At 41.1% G+C, this 24,149-nt stretch overlaps 2 protein-coding genes across 3 annotated transcripts; both read left to right on the forward strand.

Moving 5' to 3' along the window:
• The first annotated feature begins 1,148 nt into the window (after window positions 1-1,148).
• On the forward strand, window positions 1,149-18,883 carry scin (scinderin). The gene is made up of 16 exons (XM_072676026.1): window positions 1,149-1,884; window positions 4,140-4,294; window positions 5,654-5,815; window positions 7,183-7,332; window positions 7,803-7,895; window positions 8,000-8,132; window positions 9,542-9,630; window positions 10,462-10,677; window positions 13,321-13,454; window positions 13,585-13,675; window positions 13,803-13,973; window positions 14,078-14,255; window positions 15,185-15,306; window positions 16,631-16,708; window positions 17,009-17,069; window positions 18,411-18,883. The coding sequence occupies exons 1-16, from the start codon at window positions 1,692-1,694 to the stop codon at window positions 18,560-18,562; spliced, it is 2,178 nt and encodes a 725-aa protein (XP_072532127.1). The 5' UTR covers window positions 1,149-1,691; the 3' UTR covers window positions 18,563-18,883.
• Window positions 18,884-21,106: 2,223 nt separating this feature from the next.
• On the forward strand, window positions 21,107-23,762 carry arl4ab (ADP-ribosylation factor-like 4ab). 2 transcript variants are annotated; one of them, XM_072674811.1, is made up of 2 exons: window positions 21,107-21,263; window positions 21,864-23,762. In XM_072674811.1, exon 2 carries the CDS (start codon window positions 22,042-22,044, stop codon window positions 22,645-22,647), a length of 606 nt encoding a protein of 201 aa, XP_072530912.1. In that variant the 5' UTR covers window positions 21,107-21,263; window positions 21,864-22,041; the 3' UTR covers window positions 22,648-23,762. The 2 variants fall into 2 exon arrangements, with proteins under 2 accessions (XP_072530912.1, XP_072530911.1); XM_072674810.1 differs by having other exon boundaries at window positions 21,914-23,762.
• Window positions 23,763-24,149: the final 387 nt, after the last annotated feature.

Below are 24,149 nucleotides of genomic sequence, written 5' to 3' on the forward strand. Positions count from 1 at the left end.
GTGTGTGTGTGTGTGTGTGTGTGTGTGTGCGTGCGTGTTTGTGTGTGTGTGTGTGTGTGTGTGTGTGTAGTAGGAGGTTCTTCTCCTGCTTGTTGCATCTTGTCTCTCCCTGTCTCTCTCTCTCTCTCTCTCTCTCCTACTCTCCTGCCTCTGCCCCTGTCCCTCTAACTTTCTGTCTCTTTTTGTCTCTTCCTTTCTCACGCTGCCGTCCTTCAATCTGTCTTGTCTCTTCTCTCTGTCTCCCTCTTCTTTTAACTTTTACATGCTGTAAGATTGGTTATAATGAAGTGCTGTTGAAAGTCTCTCTCACTCTCTCCTTCTCTCTCTCTTTGCTCTCTCACTTCCCTGTCTTTCTGTCTCTTTTCTCTTGTTCTCTCTCTCCCTCTCTTCCTCTTGCTTCCCCATCTTTTTGTTTCTTCTCTCTCTTTCTCCCCCCTCTTTCTCTCTTGCTTCCCCATATCTCAGGACATATTATATAAAGGACATATATGTCCTTTATCTCTATTTCTTTCTCCCTTCCTCTCTCATTTCTGTCTTTACATTCATTGTATCTCTCTTCTTCTCTTCTTTATTTATTGTTCATTTTAAAATGATTATTGGTTTATGTGCTGCTCAGTTGGTGGGATGGCCTGCAGTGACTTTAAAAGTCTCTCTCTCTCTCTCTCTCTCTCTCTCTCTCTCTCTCTCTCTTTAATTAATCATTGGTTTTTGTTTAATTTTCTTTATTTATTGTTAATTTTAAAATTCTTGTTGGTTTATGTGCTGCTTGATGGCTGGGATGGCCTGCAGTGACTTTTGCATGATGTAGCGCCCTTGAAGGGGTCAAATAAAGTGTTGTTAAAAGTCAAAAAGTCTCTCTCTCTCTCTCTCTCTCTCTCTTTCTTTCTCTCTCTCTCTTTCTCTCTCACTCTTTAGCTCTCTGTCTCTCTTTTTTCCTCGCTGACTCCAGTATTTCTATCCATCTTTTCTTTCTGTCGCTACCTCTCTCAATCCCTGCCTTTCCATCTCTTCTCTTTCTCTCTCACTCCCCTGTCTATCTCTCTCTTCCTGATTCTATCTCTTTTTCTTTCTCGCTCTTTTTTTCTATCACTATCTCACTTCCTCCCCCCCTCTTGCCGCCTCTCTCTTTCTCTCTCCCACTCTATCTTTCTGTCTCTCTCTCTCTCTGTTATCTGTCATGCCTCTTTTTCTAGCAGTTTCTATCACACTTCCTCTCCCTCCCTTCACTTCTCAATCTTTTATCCGGTCTCTCTTTCCTTCTCTCACTCACTTTCCTCCTTATAGCTGTCTGTCTCTCTCTCTGACTTTCTCTTTTTTCTGTCTCTCTCACGCCTTTATCTGTCCCTCTCTCTTTTTCTATCCATATTTATCTCTCTTCCTGTCTCTACCCCTTTTCTGCCTGTATGTTCTTTCTCTCTCTCTCTCTCTCTCTCTCTCTCTCTCTGTCTCTCTCTCTCTCTCTCTCTCTCTCTCTGTCTCTCTCTCTCTCTCTCTCTCTCCCCACTCATATGTCTGTCTGCTTGTTTTATTTGGCCGGTTGCTGAACACACCCACTTGCTCTCTGCGCTCTGTATAAGACTGTGTTCACACTGCTGATGTTGATTCAGCCTTGTCAGGCCACAGAGCAGCAGTGTCTGTGACTCGCCTCCCCAGCACACCTTAGACTTAAGCTACGCACACCTCACTCAGCCATGGTCCTCTACCATAAGGAGTTTGAGCAGGCCGGGAAGCGCACCGGGCTGCAGATCTGGAGGATTGAAAGAATGGAGCTGGCTCCAGTGCCCGAGAGCCTGCACGGAAGCTTCTATGTAGGGGATGCCTACCTGATCCTCCGCACTGTTAAACAGAAGGATGCCTCCTTCTATGACCTGCACTTCTGGCTGGGTGAGCTGAAGAACATCTGTAACTCTGAGATAAAAAAGAAACAATAATAAAGGGGTTTAAACGAGGATATTTGTCTGACACAGGCTTAACTCTGAATATTACATAATTACAGTTTGTAATTCAGGGGGGTGGGGGTGGGGGTATGGTGTGCTGGAGGGTAGGGTGGGGTGATGCACTGCTTATGACAGGATTTTACTGAAGGTGGTTTATGTGTATGCAAATGATGCAGATCTAGTGGAAATGTGTGTTACATTTCCCTGTGATTTTATTATGCTGGCATTCATCTGTGACAGTATACATGTCTGCTAAACACTCTGTGGTGACATAAGAATAGGAATAGTAAACTATTCTAAACTAAACTATATCAATGGCTTGATGATGTACTGTAATGATGTGGACTACTGAGATAAAAAGAGCTTTAAATAACCAGGCTGGCAGGTGCATGATTGACCTATCAAAAAAAAGGCAGGCTGTAAAGCATCGAGTAGGAAGGTGATCAGCAGGTTTGGGTGGTTAGGTTTGGGAGGAGGGGGTTGGGGGTGGATGTGCTTATTTTGCTTTTACAGTAATGAATTCAACCATATAGGCCTACTTATAAAAATGTACACACATTTAAACATTACAGCAGCTTTTCATACGGCATGGCAAAGTTGTAGGTACTGCGGTTTGTGTGTCTGTGTTTAAAAATAACGAAATCAGTAGTGACACGTTACTTCTGCTATTGACTAATTTTAGGGTAAAGGTTAGAACTGATTACTGCATACTTTATACTCAATTAACTTCGCTAAAGAAAGGAAATCTTTCTTACGTCTCATTGCACCACAAATAAAGTCAAAGGTTACTGTGCACAGATGGCTGTTAAAACAGGAAGGTTTTATGACGTTTCTAGGGAAGTATTATGACTGTGTGAAGTATGAGGTCCACATGAGGATTCATCAAATGTAACAAACCACCATATTCTTATTTGCAGTGGAAAAAGAGCTTAAATTTAATGTACATTTATGTAACAGGATTCTTATTAAGATGTCTATTAGTTCATGCACCATGCAATATAAATGCAGTGTAAATGGCATCTGGTGTTACACATGCTTTAAAAGTGTAAATAAATTTGTAAAAATAGCTAAGATTTGATCTAAGTTAAGATACAATTTGAGATCAATTACAATAGACAGTTTTTTTTTAACCTCACCATCTTGATGAGAGCTCAATAGCACTTTCCCTGTCTGCTTTTCACTCTCTGACCTCCTAGGAACCTCCTCCATTACGAATCAATGACCACTGAGGATGTAAATGGACTCTTAATGGCTTTTCTGCCATCATGTCCTTATCCTGAGGATGTATTTACCCTAATGCAGTCAGCCACATAACGTGCAGGACATGTACAAGGCCTTTTATTGAGAAACGTGACAACCGCAAGCTTGCCACAATGCTTTTATGTACTTAGTAGCCTGAAGTATTAAAACCTGAAATGTGATGCTACTGTACCATCTTTGAGAATTATCACACTTAACACAGTGTGTGCCAACAGCTTTGTGAGAGTGTGAAAACGGATGTCTCATGTACAGTGCAGACACAAACACAGGCTAAGGCTTAGTTCCCATTTCGTTAAGGTCCCATTTTTGACATTTTTATCCCTGAAAATTAAACAAGCTTTTGTGTTGTTTTTAAACTGCAGTGCTTTCAGAATGCATCAAATCCTTTACTTTACCACACCTTTAACATAATTATAGTTCCAAAAGAAACCATATGACTGTGAGAACTCTGAGAACATGGGCTGAATTTCAGGGCGTCTTCTGCTCTCGGTTAGAAGGCCAGACCCCCTCCCGATGAACACAAACAAGACTGAGAGGCAGGAGATGGAAATTCAGAGGATAGTTTCATATAATTAGAAACTGGAGGAACTTCTGGTATAATCCTCATCCCAACTTTAGTTACTTCAAATTTCATGCAATGTTCTTTTCATTGATGGCCTGGTGTTTTATTAATGTCCCACTACAAATAATTGGCATGTTATTGGCAGTTAGTTCTGTGTGCTTGCAGTTTTGGAACAGTTCCTCATAAAAAGTAGTCCATGATGATTACTCATTGCTTATCTAAATTGTAAAGGAATTACATCTAAGTTACACTTCAAAACACATACAAATACACTATATGGACAAAAGTATTGGGACACCTTCATTCCATGTGTTACTTTGTACTGTGTTACCCCAACACTGCTTGTCAATATGTCTTGCTCTCTTCATGTATCTGTCCAGGTAAGGAGTGCACTCAGGATGAGAGTACAGCTGCCGCCATCTTTACCGTACAGCTGGATGACTATCTTGGGGGTAAACCAGTTCAGTACCGTGAACTCCAGGGCTGTGAATCCACTGCTTTCACCAGCTACTTTAAAGGAGGAATCACATACAAAGTATGAACCCACAGATATTTAGCTTATGTTTCTAATGTTTACTTCTAGTACTTATTAACTGTTATTTTATGCAAATCATGCGTTACTGGGGATTGTGAACAAGCCTCCTTTAGAAGGAGCAAAATTTACACCTAAATAATAAAGACTTTGGAGTCTTGAACATGGGTCATCTTTTGGGAGCCAAGTGTGGTGAACACAGGTCCTTAAGGGCTGGAATTGATGAATACCATAGAAGAACCACTTTTGGATCCCTAAAGAACTTTTCAGTGGATAGTTTTCTAAACTAGGTATGAAAAATCTTGAAAAGAACGTTGAATATATCATACATTCAAACCAGCAACGGTTTAGAAACCTTAATTTAAAAGCGTGCTGTAAAGTATGAGTTTAATGGTCTTTGCCAACCAGTGTTGAACCATGACTACACTTAGGCCAACAGTTCAGACCATAAATGTCCAAATTCGGCTGAAGAAACCTAACTATACAATAAAACTAATTCCCTCTTGCCACCCTATGGTGGTATTCTGTTGGTAGCCATGCAAATGGACATTTTAGTGGTTCTAGATTAAGCTTATAAAATGTATGACACGTATACCCACATTTTAGGCTTAGTTTTTACCTTGTATGTACCAGTTTAAGAGTGGTTTCAGAGCTGCTGCTGATTCTACCCACCGCACACAGTCAGTGATGTATTTAGCACTTCTAGGAGGCCTGAAGTGATGTGTGTTCTTACAAAAGTTCGTTTTACCCAACAAACCTCCAAACATGATTGATTGATTTAACTTTGTAATTAATCTGACACATGAGGCTTTCTGTCTAGCTTGTGAAGGCCCGCTGGGAAAGCTTGCATATCTGTTTCTACCTCAGTACCATGAAGAAAAGAAATTTAATTGATTTTTTTCCCCATAACTTTCAGAGTAAAAATCAACAAAAAAATATAGACATATTTCTTAAACCATAGAAATGATTAGGGTTTCTCTGAAGGCCTAGAGGCCACTGGTGACAGCACAGATGCACACTGAAGAACATTGTGGGTTGAAACATTTAGGAAAATGTTCCAATTTTTATTTTCAGAAAATCATATTTGACACGAAGCACCATTCCCCTGTTCATCCTGGCCTTTTCACTTATAATGGCTCACTGTTTAGGACGCTAAGGATGCTAAGATCCAAAATCAACAAAAAAGGGCTTCCTGCTGAAAATGTTCCATATCCACAGCCCAACACAAGGTGCTGGTCTAAAAAGATGTTGTTTACAAAGCAGGGATTTGTGCTTTGCAGTCAGGACTGACTCACAGAATGGAGAAGTAGGGTAGAAAAAAGTAGGAAAAGAAAAACAGGGCTTGTTTTTATTTTACTCCAGGCTGGAGGAGTGTCGTCGGGTTTCCAGCACGTAGTCACCAACGACCTCACCGCCAAGCGGCTGTTCCACATCAAGGGCCGGCGTGTGGTCAGAGCCACAGAGGTGCCTCTGGACTGGAACAGCTTCAACAATGGAGACTGCTTCATAGTGGACCTGGGTGCGGTAAGGCCACAAAAAACACAATGTGGTTGCTGCCGTTGTTTATGTGGTACAACCTATGGAATAATTAACATATCCCCCCTGAGGTGTTCACCCAAGGAAAGCATAAGTATCAAACAGGATCTCCTGAGCAGAACATACACACAAAAAGTTGCCGTGTGAGTGCTATGGGTGGGATGGTATTTGGCTTAGTCTGAAGTTACAGTCACTGTCAATATCATTAATTAACCTAGGGCTACTCAGCAAAACCTGGAAGAACAAGACAGGTTTGGCAAGCCCACAAGATCCCTATTTTATATTGACAGTGACCTAAGTGCAATAAACCCATGACTTTCTGCTCTAATTTATTTGAACCTTAACCATAATAAAAATACACAGCATAGTTTTGTACTGTAGCGTCCCTTGAGATAGTATGAGAAGCTTGAGATATGCTATCTTTTAAAGATTCGGCTTAATTATTGCTGGGACATCTGATGCACTGTCTGAGTGAATGAGTAACTTGGTAATAACCATTGAAATGTCCTAATGGAATGAAATGCTGTGGTCTGATAAGTTTAAAAAAGGATGTTCCACGACCAAAATGTCACTAAAAACAATAGGCTATTGTAAAACATGCTCAATTTGAAGAAGTAATTAAAACACAGCATACAGGGAGTATCTCCAGCATGAAGTAGGATTGGCTGTTGGAATGAATAGAGCAAATAGGGGTACTGAATAGTATAAGAATAGCACAGACCGTATGCTCAATGACTGTGGCCTGGAGTGCTCGCTCTCTCACCCTTTTTTTCAAGGCTGAGAAGAGTGTTTTAAATATGCTGTTCATCAGATATGAAAAGAGAGACGTCTTACAGGATTTAGTTATCTCTTACTTACTACTTATCACTTATTTCAATCTGTATCAGTTGCAAATGAATTTGCAAATTAGAGTTATTCATTTAAGTGTGCAGTCTTTAGCTACATGCTTATGCTTTTTATAGCCTAGGAAATCATGGCATTGATCCATTACAATTACAGTGCCTGTTTCAACATGAAGACAGTAAAAGGAGTTAAATGACTGTGTACAAACTGAAAAGTATCAGTACTGGATAAGGAAGTACCTTTATTGTCATATCCCAGCTTAGAAAGCCAGAGCAAGTCTTGCTACAGCACAGCTGGAGCAGAGCTTAAGTGTCCCAACAGTGGCAGCCTAAGAAACATGGGCATTGAACCCACAACCCAATGAGCTATAACACAGCACTCTAACCACTGAACCACAACTTCCCTACTCAGTAATGGTTGTGTGCTCTGTGACTGGCCCCAGACGCCTTGTTTCTCTCTTCTTTTCTCCCCTCTCTGCATTTTTTCGTCTGACACTCTTCATCTCTCGCCAGGTTATATACCAGTGGTGTGGCTCGAAGTGCAACAAATTTGAGCGACTGAAGGCAACCCAGGTGGCCAATGGTATTCGCGATAATGAGCGCAATGGCAGAGCTCAGGTGGTGATCGTGGAAGATGGACATGAACCTGGGGAGCTGACCAAGGTCAGTTAGATATACTGTGTACATACAAAACATACCATTCACTTCCTACAGTCGATATGTTTGTTTAATTTAATGTATATATTGTTAAATATATATATATATAAAAATTGAAATGAATTAATTTATGAATTAATTGTATTTCATATGAAATGAATTGTGTATATATATATAAGCTTTTTTTAAACACCATTATTTAAGAAAAAAATTAAATTAATAAATAAATGTATATAAAATTAACTTTTAGATATAAACATAAAAATGTCTGCTTAATAAAGGAATGACACAAGGTAGCGAAAATGGTAATGTAATGTAAAATTAACTATGACTATATGTCACATTAAATAACACAAAATAAAATACAAATATATATAGAATATGAATACTTTCTGGACCAGTTGTTGGAAGATACATGATGTGGCTTGATGTATCTGTAAATGAGTGGTCTTTCTTTGCACAATAATTTACCACAGGTTCTTGGTGATAAGCCAACCCTACCAGATGGAGATGATAACGATGACATTGTAGCTGATATCTCTAACAGGAAAATGGCTAAACTTTACATGGTAAGGAAGTGAACAGGCTGCGCTTCATTCCACCGGTACATGAATAACATACAAATCATACAAATGCAAAGTGCTGCCACGTCAAAAAGGCTGTTGTTTATTAGGTGTCTGACGCAACTGGAAAGATGCAAGTGTCTCTCGTGTCAGAAGAGAATCCCTTCTCTCAGACTCATCTCTTGTCTGACGAATGCTTCATTTTGGATCATGGAAAGAGCAGGATGATCTATGTGTGGAAAGGTACACCCACCTTAACCAAGCAAGCTTTAGGACAAGTGTGTGCTTTACCCCGAGGCTGTTGAGCAGAACGTTAAGACTGTGAGATAGGAAACTTGTGGTTACTGATGTTATTTTCATTGCAACAAACAGGGCCAAAATACTGATGACAGCTTGGATGTCAGCATGTGCAAAACCGCATCCCCCAATCTTTTTTGAACACTGGTTCTCAACATTTTTAGACCAAGTACCTTGCATGATCAAATTTCCCACTTACCATCTACACAAACGTTTTAGAGCACTCCTAGTTTTTTCAGTAGGCCAATACCAGTGTAGCAAAGTCCAGCTAAGTCTGCTTTTCTTATTTTGCCATCTTAGCAAAGACTTACATTTACATTCCTGGTCCCTGAGGTCCCCTCTACCTGCATCAGACCAGCTGCCACCTACCAGTCTGACCATCAGGCCCCCCACCCACCACCACCCATACCAGACCAGCGGCACACCCTCCTACCTGTTTAATGACTATGTTAAAACCTAAATGGACTCGTAACTATCTGCCACTATTAATATCACCACTATTAATTATCTGCTGTATCTGGTTTGGTAATTTTTATCAATAATGTTTAAATAGTTCTGACCAGAGGAGGATGGGTGGGAGGGGAGGATGGGTTGACTTACTGACTCTCCACCTGTCAAACCTGCAGTTCCAAGTCTTCTCTTCAAAGCTGAATCTGAGACTTGGTCCAGTGTTAAGCTGAGCTACAAGGTGTTGTTGTGTGAGCTACTTCTCACACAAGCTGTCGACTCTCCGAAACTTCTGATGCTGTTGTGGATTTGAATCTGTCTTTGCTCTTCCTGTACCGGACCTTAAATGATGATGTAGAGAACTGTGCTCACCACCCTCTGGCTTTATTTGTTACTACTCTAAATGAAAGAGCTCCACTTTTGTGACACTGACATGGTGGTGGGGTGTACTAGACTCTATTAGACATTCCTACCTCACTGGTCCACCTTGTAGATGTAAGGTCAAAGACAAAAGCTCATCTGTTGCTGCAACAGATCTTCATGATTTGTATTTTATTAAGAACAAAATGCAAACTAATTTAATTCAAACACAAACAGATAATGGATGGAAACGTTACAGAGTTCAGTTTTTCAGAGTTTTCAGTTTTTTTTTGCACACGGTCCAAAAGGTCAGACCTTTCCAAGGTCATCTGATGTACCACATTTGCGCACCACCAGGGGTACATTTACCACAGTTTGAGAACCAAACTGTTTTAGAGCATTTTCAGAGATTGGTGGTTAACAAGGTACAAGTAACAAGTCAACATGTGAATGATGCATTAAAAAATATGCTTACATGTAAGGCCTCACTGTTCCTGCCTTTTCTTCTGTTCCACTGTATTGCATGACCCACTTCATGACTGACCCAGGCCGAAACGCAAACCCCAATGAGAGAAAAGAGGCCATGAAGACAGCCGAGGGCTTCATCAAGCAGATGGGCTATCCTGCAAACACACAGGTTAACAGTCTTTTTAGCTCCATACATTGTAGGGTGATCATATGTCCTCCTTTTTGCTTTTGGGAAGAAAAATGCTTTGCGTAAAATGTCCAGAATTTCGCATCAATTGCATGTTAGCGTTTGCTTCTACAGTCACCACACATTCTTTGTATGGATTAACACAGCGTATAGTTGTTTAATTTTAGAGATATTTAACTCCATCCTACCCTCACACATATACACTGCCACAGTCCTAAATTAAAGCATGCTTGAGGCACCTTAGCCACAACACAACAGTCGTTTGTGTGTCCCCAGCATCCTCTACCAAAATATGGTCACACTATATGATATGTGTCTGATATAGCACATATCTGCTGATGCTAACACATAAGCATTCATAAAAAATAGAAATTGGAACAACCAACACATATCAACATGACAGAGAAATGTTTAATTTATTTACATACAGTTACAAATGCCATAAAATGTAATGTATATATTAAATGTGTGTGTGTTACCACAGGCTGCATACGACCGATGCATCGCTACATAGTGTATACAGTGTATCTCTACATCTCTACTTATTGTTAGGCTCTGTAAGTCACAAGGCCATCTTGGTAAACCTAGTGCTTAGTCATCTTTGCATCCAGGCATGAGCACTGGCTCTTGTTTCCGGCAGTATCTCCACTCAAGTGTATTTCCAGACTCCTGCACTACTTACACTACCTAGAAATATATTTTCCAAGTGGACAAAAATGTAAAAAAAACAAAATTCTGTGTTTGTCAATGTTGTGCCTGTGTGTTAACTGTACAGCATATGAAATGATTAGAGCCCTCAAATGTCCTACACAGATCCAGGTGCTTCCAGAAGGAGGAGAGACCCCTATCTTTAAGCAGTTCTTCAAAGATTGGAAGGAGAGGGACCAGAGCGAGGGTCTGGGCAGGGTTTATGTGACTGAGCGCATTGCCAGGATCCAACAGGTAGAGTTTGACGCCTCCAGACTTCATGAGTCTCAGCAAATGGCAGCGCAGTACAACATGGTGGATGACGGCAGTGGAGAAACAAAGGTAAGCTGCACAATAGCCGTGACAGGTGCCAGAGGGTTCATGTAGTACTTGCGTGTGTACATATTGAAGGGGGTTGGGGTAATGGCATTGTGAATAGGTGAATGTGACTTGAATGGTATTGACAGATACAGCGTCATAGTAAAGGGCAAAACGTTTTATATTGGTAGTGAACATTTGGAGTGTCTACAGCTTATCTTTAACAAGTGAAAATCCTCAGAGGCAAGTACATAAATGTACTACACGGACAGACAGTGCACAGGCTATAAGACAAGCTACTAGACAGACATTATTCTGATGGTGTTTACTCATAAAGCTTCAGTCATCACCTAAGACATGTTCTGAAAACATTACTGGTTTTCCTCATTAAAGGAAGTTTCAAGAAGGTTAATGCATTCTAAAGAACTTTGACAAACTCTCTAGCAACCACAGTTATGAGCCAGCAGCGGTCTTATCAACCGCAGGGTAAACAACAACAAAACCGGCTTTGCTAGTTTTCATAACACTTCTACTATACACTTGTACTATACATCTAAACTGACTGAAAGTCAAGGTATGCCATTACACTTCTAAGGCGACATGAGGTGTTATGAGATGAAGTGTAGTAGTAGGAGAATCATGATACTGTAGCAGTGAGGTGTGTTCTTATTTATAGTGGTTCACTATCATTCTATATTTGATCTATATTCAATCATCTTTCATAGTTGAGTCTTGATCGTACCTCTGTTGTAGATGTTCTATTGGTATTGGTATGTAGAAAATGCTCTCATTTAGGTGGACTGGTGGCCCACATGGTTCAGTCCCTAAACTCTTCTGCTTAACAGACTGGGCTGATTGGTTGTTTAGTGTGCTCTGTAAAATCCCTCTGGAAGGTCTAACAGCTCTGTGGAATCCTGGTTAGGCTTCCGCTCATGTCGACAGTCAATGACGTGTCTAAGACTTTCAGAAGGCCCAGAGTGAATGAAGTTTTCTCATGAAATTAGTCCCACCACACTCTACATTAAAATATGATTGCTTGATTCATCTGTCAATTCCTAATTATGTTAGTGATGAATCTGATATGTTCGGCCTTCAGTTCTGCTTGTGAAGGCTCAACCAATAGGAGAGCTCGCTTAGGTGTATGTACATAGATACCATAGGAGAAGACTGATAGGATAGTTTTCCTTCTGTGTTCAGTGTTAAATAAAGTAAACATGTTAAGCCAACCAATTATAACGGTGGACTAAGAGACTACTAATACTTATAGAGTTTAAGTATATGCCTAATTCTATCCAATAACAAGGAACTAAACATTACAGATGTATTTTATTTATTTCCCAGAAACCACTCGGCCTTTTCTGAATGCCTAGAAGGTCCTGAGGGCTCTTGACATTTAAATGATTCTTTATGTCATTTCATTAAATCCATTCAGGAGGGGCTCTTTAACCCAAAACTAATAATAATAATAATAAAAAATAAAAAATGTAATTTGAATAATAATAAAAAAATTAAAATAAAAAATTATAATAATAATAAAAAATGTAATTTGCTTGTTTACATGCATCTCAAACTGACCTAGACTGATGAAGGCTGACAACTGAAATACATTATCACATCCACCCAGAGTCCTAGATATAAAACTGCTTCAGTAGCAATATAAGAGGTCAATAACCACGTTAGCACTGCTGGAATTTCACTTTCCTTAGTCATGGATATCATCATTCCATATATGGACATTATGTTTCATACCTTTACCATTTACTTGTCGTTACTGACACATCACTTGTAATAGCTCATCTTCACCCATTGTCACCTCCCTTATCCCAGTTTAATGAGCACTGCTGGCTGCTGGGGAATCACAGTTTGTGGAACAAAAAGTGTAATTTACCTGGAGCCCCCCCTCATGGACAGAACCAACATTGGAAGTGAAAGAAGCATGTGGACTGTTGTGACAGAGTAATATTACAAGATCTGACACATATATAACACTATATAGCACTGTACAGTTCTCACGGGAGTTCTTGTACAGCTCCATCAGTGCAGCAGCAGCGTTCCGACCTGGAGTGGCAATGACTGACACGCCATTCTCCCTATTGCAAGACTGTGCAGCATTAAATATTCTGAAGCTGTTTATGGTAAAGGCATTACATAATATTGCTTTAACAGAACCCCCTGAATTAAAGTCTACACGTCAGTCACATCTTGACATTCTTATGTCTTTTGATCGATTGCTGTGGTGTACAGATACAAGATTACAAGAATGGTGTGTCACTGTCCAAATATAGACCTGACTGTATTACGAAAGACGTGACTAAGCCACATCATTCTCCATTCAGTCTGTCATGTGTTTTGGCACAGATGCAGATAGTACCATGGGATAAAAAAAGGATTTCCAGACAATTTCAGTTGCAGATTGCACAATGTGATGTGCTCTTCAAAAAAAGGTCACAGCAAATAAATCCACAGAGATGAAATCCACTTTATGTTTTAGCTGCCAGCCTTTTGATATCCGTTACATGTTCTGTGACATGCTGAGAGTGCTGTGGCAGTTGTGTGTCTCTGACCTTATTGAGTACATTTCTAGTTGTGAATTACTGACCAACAATGTGTATATCAGTGTCTCTGACAGTGCTTTGTTTGTCTGGGCTATGCTTATTTTATTTTCAGATTTGGAGGGTAGAGACTGGCAGTAAAGGAGAGAGCCAAGTCCCTATAGACCCTAAGACATTTGGACAGTTCTATGGTGGGGACTGCTACATCATTTTATATACATACACACGAGGACAAATCATATACACATGGTAAGACTGAAACAAGGTTCACTCCTTTGTGTGTTTATGATTGAATCCCAGTAATGTGATGTAATCTGAAAATGCGGGTGTTGAGGTATGTAGTCCTTAATGGGTAATTTTACTTACACTCTTTCTCTAGGCAGGGTTCCAGCACCACAATAGATGAACTAACTGCCTCAGCCTTCCTGACTGTGGAACTGGACCGCTCGCTGGGTGGGAATGCTGTCCAGGTGATTCCTTCAGCTCTTTTTAAAGTATCCCATTTCACACAACAATCATCAAGATTTCCTAATAAATGAACAGTATTGAGAATTAAGAATGGCTGTGATGGTTATTCTTCTCATGATCATGCTTCAGGTCCGTGTGACTCAAGGGAAAGAGCCAGCGCATCTACTGAGTCTGTTCAAAGCCAAGCCTCTGGTGGTGTACAAGAATGGGACGTCCAGAGAGGGAGGGCAGGCTCCTGCAGCCCCAACCCGCCTCTTTCAAGTGCGCAGAAACCTGGGTACCATCACACGCATCTCTGAGGTGAGCATCTACACACACCGAAAGCATGATATTTAATATTTAACACGGATGCATGATGTTTTTAACAAAACTCTTCGTGGACTTGCATGTGTACTTGCTAACAGGTTGATGCCATAGCGTCCAGTTTGAACTCCAACGATGCCTACTTGCTCAAAGTGCCTAAGGGGGAGGGATATATGTGGGTGGGGAAGGGGGCCAGTGATGAAGAGCAGCATGGAGCAAAATACATGAGTGAGCTGCTGCAGTGCAAGGCAAAGCGCATCACAGAAGGACAAGAGCCAGGTAGGAAGACATACTTAAAGACATAAAGTATTGGGACACCTGTTCATTCACTGTTTCTCCTGAAATCAAGGATATGTAAAGAAGAGTTCATCCTGCTTTTGTTGGAGTAACTGTCCCTAATGCAACTTAAAGTAGTTGAATGCAATCATTTGGACACATACATATAGTGTATAACCCACACACACAAAGGGTTAAGTGCATTGCTAAGGGGCTCAACAGTGGCAGCCCACAACCCTGTAGTCAATAAGCCATCAAGAACTTAATTTAAAGCCTGAAGCCTGAATATTACTGAAAGAGCCCATAGTCTATATTCTACCTGTTATCTGTTTATCTGTTGACCCATTAGCTAACATTATCTGTTGACCAGGTCAGCCTACATTAATGTCCGTTTCTCTTCATGTAGTAGTTGATAAATTGTGTAGCGCTTTTGGGATGATCTTGAGTGTGACCGTTCTGTTAGCTAGTTATAGTCATTAAGTAATACCACACATCATCTAATAATAAATGCGACCGCTTTGCCTGCCCCCTCCTTAGTCACAGTACTCACATTCGATTTGCCCTAAAGTGTGAAAAAAGACTTGTGTGTATGCTGCTGGTATGTGCATATCAAGTGTGGTTTCTCGCTGCTGGGTTCAGAATAGACTGCTAAAAATGATCTGGCCAACAGTGGTCATGCTGTTTTGATCATCTGTGGTCAGAAATTGACCGTTGTGCATTAGTAAAAGCGGAGCTGCTTTTTTAACTCTGTACTTCAGCTGTACACCTACGTAGGTGTATCAGATAATGTGTACACAGTGTTTTATTGAATGAACTGGCAACTCAGCGTAAGACCTAAATCTACAATGACTTGTTCTAAACATGTAACCTGTGGGCCTGAAGCTTGGGCGCTTTGTGTAAAATGACATTAATACTATTAATCTTGTTTACAGAGGATTTCTGGAAAGCTCTGGGTGGAAAGACCGAGTACCAGACATCAGAGAGGCTGGAGAGCAAAACCATCACGCATTCTCCTCGCCTGTTTGCCTGCTCCAACAAAACAGGCAGATATATTGTGAGTATTCAGCCCTCACTGTACAGAGCCAAGAACTAACAGCAAATCTATGTGGTGAGCTTGATGGAAACACATATTTATTTAGTCATGTAGAAATGGTCACATATTTTGTACAGTCATGCCGTTGTATTGCACCACAAGTCTTTACACAGGCTAAGTAAGCATCAATGAGCACCATGAGTAATCCTGAAATTGGCGGTGGATGAAGATGGAACATATTCCTTTGGTGATGCTTGATCAGGCCTGTAGTGCAGTCATCTCATTCCTGCATGTTTCAGGAGCTTTTCTTTGCTTGAATGACCAGAATGGTCAATGATCTGTACAAAGTGCACTATACCTTAAACCCAGTGATCTGGCTGTTTCTACATACACAGACTACAATCCTTTCCAAATATCACTTTTATTATAAAATACACACACACGGCTCAGATCGGCTCAGCAGACCAAGACGCAGATACTGCGGCCCGAGAATCGCAAGTTCGAATCCCGGTTTATGCTTCATTGCCATCAGCAGCCTTAGCCTGAAAGAGAACAATTGGTCTCGCTCTCTCTAGGTGGGTAGAGGGGCCTCTCCCCTGGTGGAAAGGCCGAGTACCATACATCAGAGACGTTGGAGAGCAAAACCATCAAGATCATTTAATTTTGTCATGGAATTTGTCTTGTCATTTAAACTAGGGGACTAGGAGAAGCTAAATTCTATAAATACCAGACAAAAGTATATATTTAAAAATCCACAATAAAAATAAAATATCTGGTTTTGAGCAAAAAATAAAATCTACTATTATTTACAGTAGGTTACAGATTTATATAAAAATGATTGCCCTGAGTTTTTTTCAGAGTGAAGTGACTGGAGATGATGTCCAGGGTGAGAGACCCTGCTGTAGTAAATGTGATGGCAGAGTCGCAGATGATGATGTTCTCTGTTGTTCTTATAACACGCTGGAGTTTAGCTTCTACTTGTGAGGTGAATGATCCAAACCATGTAGTTATGGATGATGTGAGGATGGACTTGCTAAATGATCGCTGTGTAGAGCTGGATCATCAGGGCCTTTGGCAGGCTGTGTTTCTTCAGATACCTCAGGATGAACATCTTCTGCTGTGCGCTCTTAGCTATGGAGGCTGTGTTGCCCTCCCATTTCGGGTCCCTGGGTATGGTAGTGCCCAGGAATTATTAGTAGTAATTACATACAATTTGCACATCAAAATGTCTGTGCGTGTATTTAAACACCAGCGTTATGGTATTAATAACTGACAGCTCATACATTACCTCATTTTCTCATGCTGAACTGTGTTTAAAATCATCAACTTTGTTATTCCTACTCAGATTGAAGAGGTTCCAGGTGAGTTCAATCAGGATGACTTGGCAGAGGACGATGTCATGCTGCTGGATGTCTGGGATCAGGTAAAGAATTTTTATATGAGAAGAGTTCATATAGCTTAAAGTATCGAAATATTAAACCCTTCACATCTCCAAGGCTTATTACACACTGAGAGGTATCATTCAGTAACTAAAGGGACGTCTGTGCAAACTGGTGGGGTTGTTCTTTGCTAACAGAAGTTGGTAATAACGCTTTGGGGCCTTTGGCTTTTTAAGGGGTTCAAGTATTAACAGATACCTCTGCTTTACACAAATGAATACTGTATGTATATGATGTAAATAAAACATTTTACATTATTGTTAACATGTGGTTTTAACTCCTAGGTGTTTGTCTGGATTGGAAAGGATGCCAATGAAGTGGAGAAAACGGAGTCAGTTAAATCTGGTGAGAGGGTCTTGTACGCACTCATATTAACTCCAATGAAACTATCTCTGCCATTATAACGTACGCCATTAAGCTTGATAATAGGTTTAACATCATTATGAGTGTCAAGATGGACTACTAAAAGCACTGGCACAAGAACAAAACGGCATTAAAATACATTACAGATGAAATCATTCCCATGAAATCGTTCCCAGAATAATAGACAATAGAAGCTCTAAATAAGCATGATGGAATTAGCTTTAGTGAAACAAGGCTATGGAGTGGAGAGGAGAAAGTATAGAAAGCATTACAGTGAAACACTAGAATGTAAGATGATTATAGATATGAGAGATACAAAGCTTAACAGCTTTAAGGTAAGAGTAAAGGAAATTACAACAGAAATGTGCCCATCATTTTCTTTATCAGCATTTTGAAAGCTCGATGAATAAGCATGAATCTCAGAAAATATGCAGATCTGAGTGAACATGGTTAAATTTCAGGATTACTGTCATTATATATAATATAAATATATAATATATATTTATATTATATATATATATATATATATATATATATATATATATACACTCTGAATAAGGGTAATAAAGGGTTATTTGAGCAATGCCATAGAAAAACTATTTCTGTTCCATAAAGAACCATGTTTGTAATAGAGATATGTGAGTATGAAGAACCTTTAAAGAAACACTATGGAAAGTTGGCATTTCTTGCTCCTGGCCTCCCCCTACAGTTGGGAAGTGTCATTTGCACTTTGAACAACCACTGCAGGACACGTCTTCCTGGACGAGCAGACAGATACAGAGGCGTTGCTGACTGACATGATACAATCATATTACCAGATTTTACTCGGGTTACACAGCGTTACACGCCTCTTCAAAGTCATGTAGCGCAGTTAGCAGTGTGCCAAGCCCGGAGCAACGATAGAGAAGCTATTCTCCCAATTTTAACAATTACTGAAGCTGTTATAATGAGGTAAAAAGGCTCCATAGTGTTGCTTTACATAAAACAAATGTTCTCTGCACCAATTGGTTCTTCTGCTGTATCTTTCAAAGAACCTTTTGTGGCACCTTTATTTTTATGAGTATAATAAACGGTTCACCCCAGAAATTCCCCCCAAAAAAAAGGACGTAATTTTCCCTTGATCCCAAACACACTTAAAGTCATGTTGTGTTAATAATTTCCACAATATTTTATTCAGTACTTATTTACAGTACATCTATCAGGATTTCACAGTCCATTGTATGTGTTTCACACTAGTCCAGTCAATTACATGCTGCACTTCATTGATGGAGGTGAGAAGAAGGTGAATGGTGTCTCACACCAGATTGATCTCTTCCTCCACAGCTAAGACGTATATTGACACAGACCCATCAGGAAGGGACAAGGGAACACCTGTGGTGATCGTGAAACAGGGCCATGAGCCCCCTACCTTCACAGGCTGGTTTCTGGGATGGGACTCCTCCAGGTGGGAAACTGACCCTGGACAAGCACAGTGAAGACACTGAAGGTCAACCACTGGCTGCAGAGGCAAACTCAGGGAAGCTAGATGGCATCTCATTAATTAACACATTTAGTTACATAAAGGTGCACTTTGTTACCAGAATGCTGCAGCTGAATTGCCAAGCTTGAATTGCAGGTCAAACTCTTCCTTTAGACAAGCAGTACATGATACTCTCAGCCAGTCACACAGAAGATATTACATAAAGAGGTTCTGAAATTCATATGTATATTTTATTTTTCTGATATCTGTTTTTATCCAGTTTATTTTTTACTCTTTTCTTCTCTGTACTTCTTTATACTTTTTCTTCTGAAAACGAAGACAATTTTTATGCTTATTGAAATATTTAAAACTAAGCATTAAAGTTTGTTGTCTTACGGACGGCTTAACTCTTTTTTGTCTGACTCGTCTGAATAATATTTATATAAGGATAAATAAAGTCAAGTCAAGTAAATACAGTAGGTCTCTTCTACATCGTTGTGTGTCAGTGCAGAGGGATATCTCATGTCGTTCTTATACATCTCCAGTATGTCACCTTTCCCAGCAGAATAACCGGATGCAAATTTGACATCACAGGGGGCTCTGGACTCAAAACCCAATGCTGTACAGATGTCACATATCTGTGACATAACAAAAGCAGTTTTAGGTTGACATCAAGCTCCAACGTTAGACAGACGTTGACTTAGACCATGACTTAAAACCAACAACATTATCAACATATCAATATCAACATTTACATTTAAGGCATTTAGCAGACGCTCTTATCCAGAGCAACTTCCAAAAGTGCTCAGGTTGTAAGATGTTATCAACATCTAACAACCTTAGAATTTCACGTTTTGTGGACGTTAAGATTATAAAGTTTAGCAGCCGTTGGGCTATAGACACCATGCCTTTCAGCTCACTTTTGATGTAACGTGGCATTTGACGTCTAGAAGACGTTGGATTTTGGTTACTCAACCAACCCTACATACATTTATAGCAACATCTATAGACGTTTTTTTTTTCATTATACAAGATCTGCTTTTTGTCTCCCCAAATAAAGCGACGTTGATCTTTAGAGTGATGTTATTAAGACGTTAGTCCTTTGGGGACACTTTACACAAGGATGAGTTTAGGACGAGGCTATTCTACCTTACATACCTACACATTAAAGTCACTCACTTTCAAGCTGAACAATCATCTCGTATGAACCTTATCTAAACAAACGACGATGATCAACACAAGGCGTGTCACTTTCTCCGAGAAATTTAATCAAGGGCATTTTCTTCATCAACCTCAGACTCTCAAAATCCACTCAAATATGAATTGTTGTCTCACAAGTAGGCTTATAGTCCAACAAGACCACACGGTGGCGAACGAGTAAAAGGAACGCACTGAGGTGGAACGCGCCCACCCTGCCCCCCCTTTATGAGCCAGGTTGAACCCTGTAGGTGGAGCAGACCACTGAAGCACCACTTCAACTCCTAAACGTACCGAAGTAAAAACAAGACTGTGTATTTGGCAGAACTCACCGTGTGATTGTGCCAGTCTCGCCTGCTGCCGCTGCTGCTCTCTGGTTGATTCGAGATGAAACGGCTGCTAATGGCTGGGTGATCCATGTGATAGCCGAGCTCTCCTAACTGCCGTGAGGAGTTGCTAACGGATTACTGAGACCCCCCACCACCCCCTCTTTTCACTGGCACACTCCGACTGACACTTGAAAACTAATCAATTGTTGTCATTCATTTCCCCTCAGCTGCCTTGTTTGGACTACTCTGTAAATGATCAACTTTTAACTTAAAGAAGGGGAAACTGATTTCCTCACGTTTTTTTTTAAATTTAGGATTAAAAGTTAATATGTCAAATGAACATTTGCTAAAATGTTGGTTTAAATTGAGTAAACGTTTAATGTGTGCTATCAGCATCAATTACAGTGAATATTAGGGCTCAATCGAAATCACACAGTACTGTGCTAAACATATATGCTAATGATGGCGTATTAATTCAAATCAATGCATAATAATAATAATAATAATACAGTTATTGGTGAAATACACAGTTTACACACCATTGCAATATGTAGAGGTAAGAAATAAATAGGAATAAAAAGTATATACAGAAAAAAAAAATCATTTTAAGAAGCAGAAATGAGAAAATGTTCATTTTAATGTGCAGTTTAATGTCCAGTGCAGGAAGAATAACGATGTGGTGGGGTGTTGAGTATAAATATGCAAGTGTGCAGTTCAATGCTACTTCTTGACGTGCTATTTTTAAAGCAACCCTAGCTGTACCTGTAATTCCACAAATTAAAATGCACTTTAAAAAGGTCACATCTGAAAAAGATTAACCTATAAAATACAGACGATATATATATATATTTATACACACACACCTATCAACACTAGTTAGGGAACGAAACAGGTGGTCGGTGGGCGTGTTTATGTCGAATGATGGACGCAAATCTCCACCAATCAGACGCCGATTAAAAACCCCGCCAGTGTTCGTAGAAACCGACCAATGAGCAGCGCTTGCTCGTCGGCAGGACCAGCGGTGTTGTAACGAGCAGCAAGCCGCTCTGCCGTATCAGTCAACCGGGGAGGGGGAGAGAAGCACACTGTGGTCATCTCACACAGTCTGGACGAGAATACAACGATTTGGGAACCCGCAGCTTCATGTTTGATGTGTTATTCTGTCCCGAGGAGAGGGTATAATCGACTGAGGTGGGTGTCAGTCTGTGTTTTCACACACAGCTGTCTTTAATTTCGGATGGTACCGGTAACCGCTTGCTGTCTGTCTAGTGTGGCGAATTTCATTCTGAGCTGAATTCACTTTATGCTGTTTTATGGGGATGTTCCCCTCAGCAACTGCTTTCGCAAATCACCAGCAAACCAACCAACCAGCCAGCCTCTTAGATGTGTACAATAGACAACGTGTACGGCTGGTATTAATGAGCTTTAGGTTTTGTTAAAGAGTGACACAACTATAATGTGTTAACATGTTCTGCAACCACCTGCACAGCTTCTAATCCTGACAGAAAGTGGCATGAATAGAAGTCAGTGAAACGGAGGCTATGCGTCTTGTCATTCATTTACCGGGTTTATTGCTATTGACTGGGAATTAGCCATTGGCAGGAGGAAGAATTAGCCTATGAAACCTTTACGTGCTCCCTGCTGATCCCCCCCCCCCCCCCCTATTCATCCTCACTGCCACAGGGTGACATCCAGCTAGGTTACAGCTGTGTGCCTTTTAGAATGACAAAGAGAATGCCATGCCCACTTAGAAGCAGTTTCTAAAAGCCATCAACTGTGTGTTTGTTACAGAGCCTTACTGCTGGCCTCATTGCATCAGCTCCCTTTTCATCTGGTTTCAGGTTATAGCGGTGGCCTCTCAGCGAGGGGGAATGAGAGAAGCCTTGTGAATATTTGGTGAAGCAGCAGTGGCGCCTGGTCTCCTGAGCCTTCCCCTCTGCTTTCATCCCATCCAGCGTGGCAGAACGAGATGGGGAACGGATTATCGGAGCCCCACGCCATCTTCCCCTGTTTGCCATCTTTCCAGGCCTTGCACATTGTTATTCTAGGGCTGGACTGTGCTGGCAAGACCACAGTGTTGTACAGGCTGCGATTCAATGAGTTTGTGAACACCGTCCCGACTAAGGGCTTCAACACGGAGAAGATCAAAGTGGCCCTAGGTGGGAAGGGCCGGACTGCGGCCTTCCACTTCTGGGACGTCGGGGGCCAGGAGAAGCTGAGGCCGCTGTGGCGCTCCTATACGCGTTGTGCGGATGGCCTGGTGTTTGTAGTGGACTCTGTGGATGCTGAGCGCATGGAGGAGGCCAAAACCGAGCTGCACAAGATCACACGGCTGCAGGAGAACCAGGGTGTGCCCGTGCTGGTGGTGGCCAACAAGCAAGACCTGCGCAGTGCTCTGCCACTTGGTGAGGTGGAAAGGCTGCTGGCACTGAACGAGCTCAGTGCCCACACTCCCTGGCATCTCCAACCTGCATGTGCCATCATCGGAGAGGGCCTGCAGGAGGGCCTGGAGCGCCTCCATGGCATGATCGTCAAGCGGCGGAAGATGATGAGGCAGCAGAAAAGGAAGAGATAACTGTTGGATGGGCAGTGTGCGTGTGAGAGAGAGAGAGAGGGCGACTAGCAGGGTTCGCTCACGCCTCTCGGCTGGGTCTGCTGATGACACAGGCTTCTAGGCCTGTGTGACTGTGCACTGGTGGATTGATCGATTTCTGCTGGCTGAGTTTTATCAGTCCGTTGGAGCTGGATGAACACAGTTCAAAGATGCTGGACAGCATGTTCATCCACAAGCGAACACTATCGATTTGCCACTCTGGTTATGGAGGGTAAAAGTCCTGGGACGGTGCAGATGATGTCATGGGACATTAATACGTAAAGGAAAACAAGATGTTACGCTACTTCAGTGAACTTATTGTTCATTGATTTTTTTTAAAGGAAGGTAAACACTGGACATAAACTCAACCCACCCCTCCAGGGTTGGACATTTTCTATTGTCCGTTCTTACACAATGTGAACTAATGAACTGAAAGGATGGATTACCAAAGCCCCTTTCCGCTTCTCTAAGTGTTCTAAAATGTACACGTCCAGGTGGTTTGTCACCCCTGTTAATATGAAGAAAATGGGCCTTTTCCCCCTGAGTCTTTATAGTACCATTGTTGCACAAGAGAGATGTGGTTGAAGGAGAACCAATATAAGCTTTATGAATCACTAGTTTGGGAACACATAGATGTTTTTGAGGGTTTAGAACGGGGTGTTTCACCAGCCAGAACACCTTTAGTCCTGCACATACCAGTAAAAAAGCCAATGAGGGCAGGTAAGCGAGCACAGGTTGGAGTGTCTTGGCTAGTGACTCAGCTCAGCAGGACATTTCCCAGGATCCTGGAGTTACTTTGTCCTACAAAAGAAGTGCGTGTCATTTGTAGTTCTTTACACAACGTGTGCTTCCCTGTACATTTATGCACTTTAGCAACCCCCTTTTTGTAGTCTATGAACTTGTATCAGATTTTTTTCTATGGAACTTATAAGAGTAAAGAAAAGATGTGACGTATTGCTTCGAACGAAGCGTTTTATAAGTCCTATGTTGTTCCACATTCAAGTGTGTCATTTTGTCACTCGGTATGTGTGTGATGGAGGGATGTTCATATTTATGTGTCAATTTATACACCTTGAATAAAACAACAGCTACACTCAAGAAAATGGAATGTTTGAGTCTTGTTGACCATACGTCCTTCACGCCAGACAGTTTCCTCTGCTTTGTTTATTGTAGGGCCAGATCCTATTGCCAGAATCCATTGATAGGGTGCCGATGAGGGCATTTACTATCCCATTTCCTAATCTGATAAAGACTGGAGGCACTGGACTGATACGTCATTGGACATTGGCCTTTCCACCATGTCTGGTGAAGGGATGGCACAGTGCCTTGTCTGAAACAGGTGATGTAGTAAACTGAAGTGTTTGCGCTCCATCCTAGGCATTTGTGACAACATGGTGTACTTTTACCTCTCACTGCTCTGGCTCCTCTCCTTTTACTCTGAAGCACATAAGCTCCTGCTTGTAAATATTTCACTCAGGTTTCAT

This window comes from Salminus brasiliensis, chromosome 3, assembly GCF_030463535.1.
Source record: "Salminus brasiliensis chromosome 3, fSalBra1.hap2, whole genome shotgun sequence".
NCBI classification, from domain to species: Eukaryota; Metazoa; Chordata; class Actinopteri; order Characiformes; family Bryconidae; genus Salminus; species Salminus brasiliensis.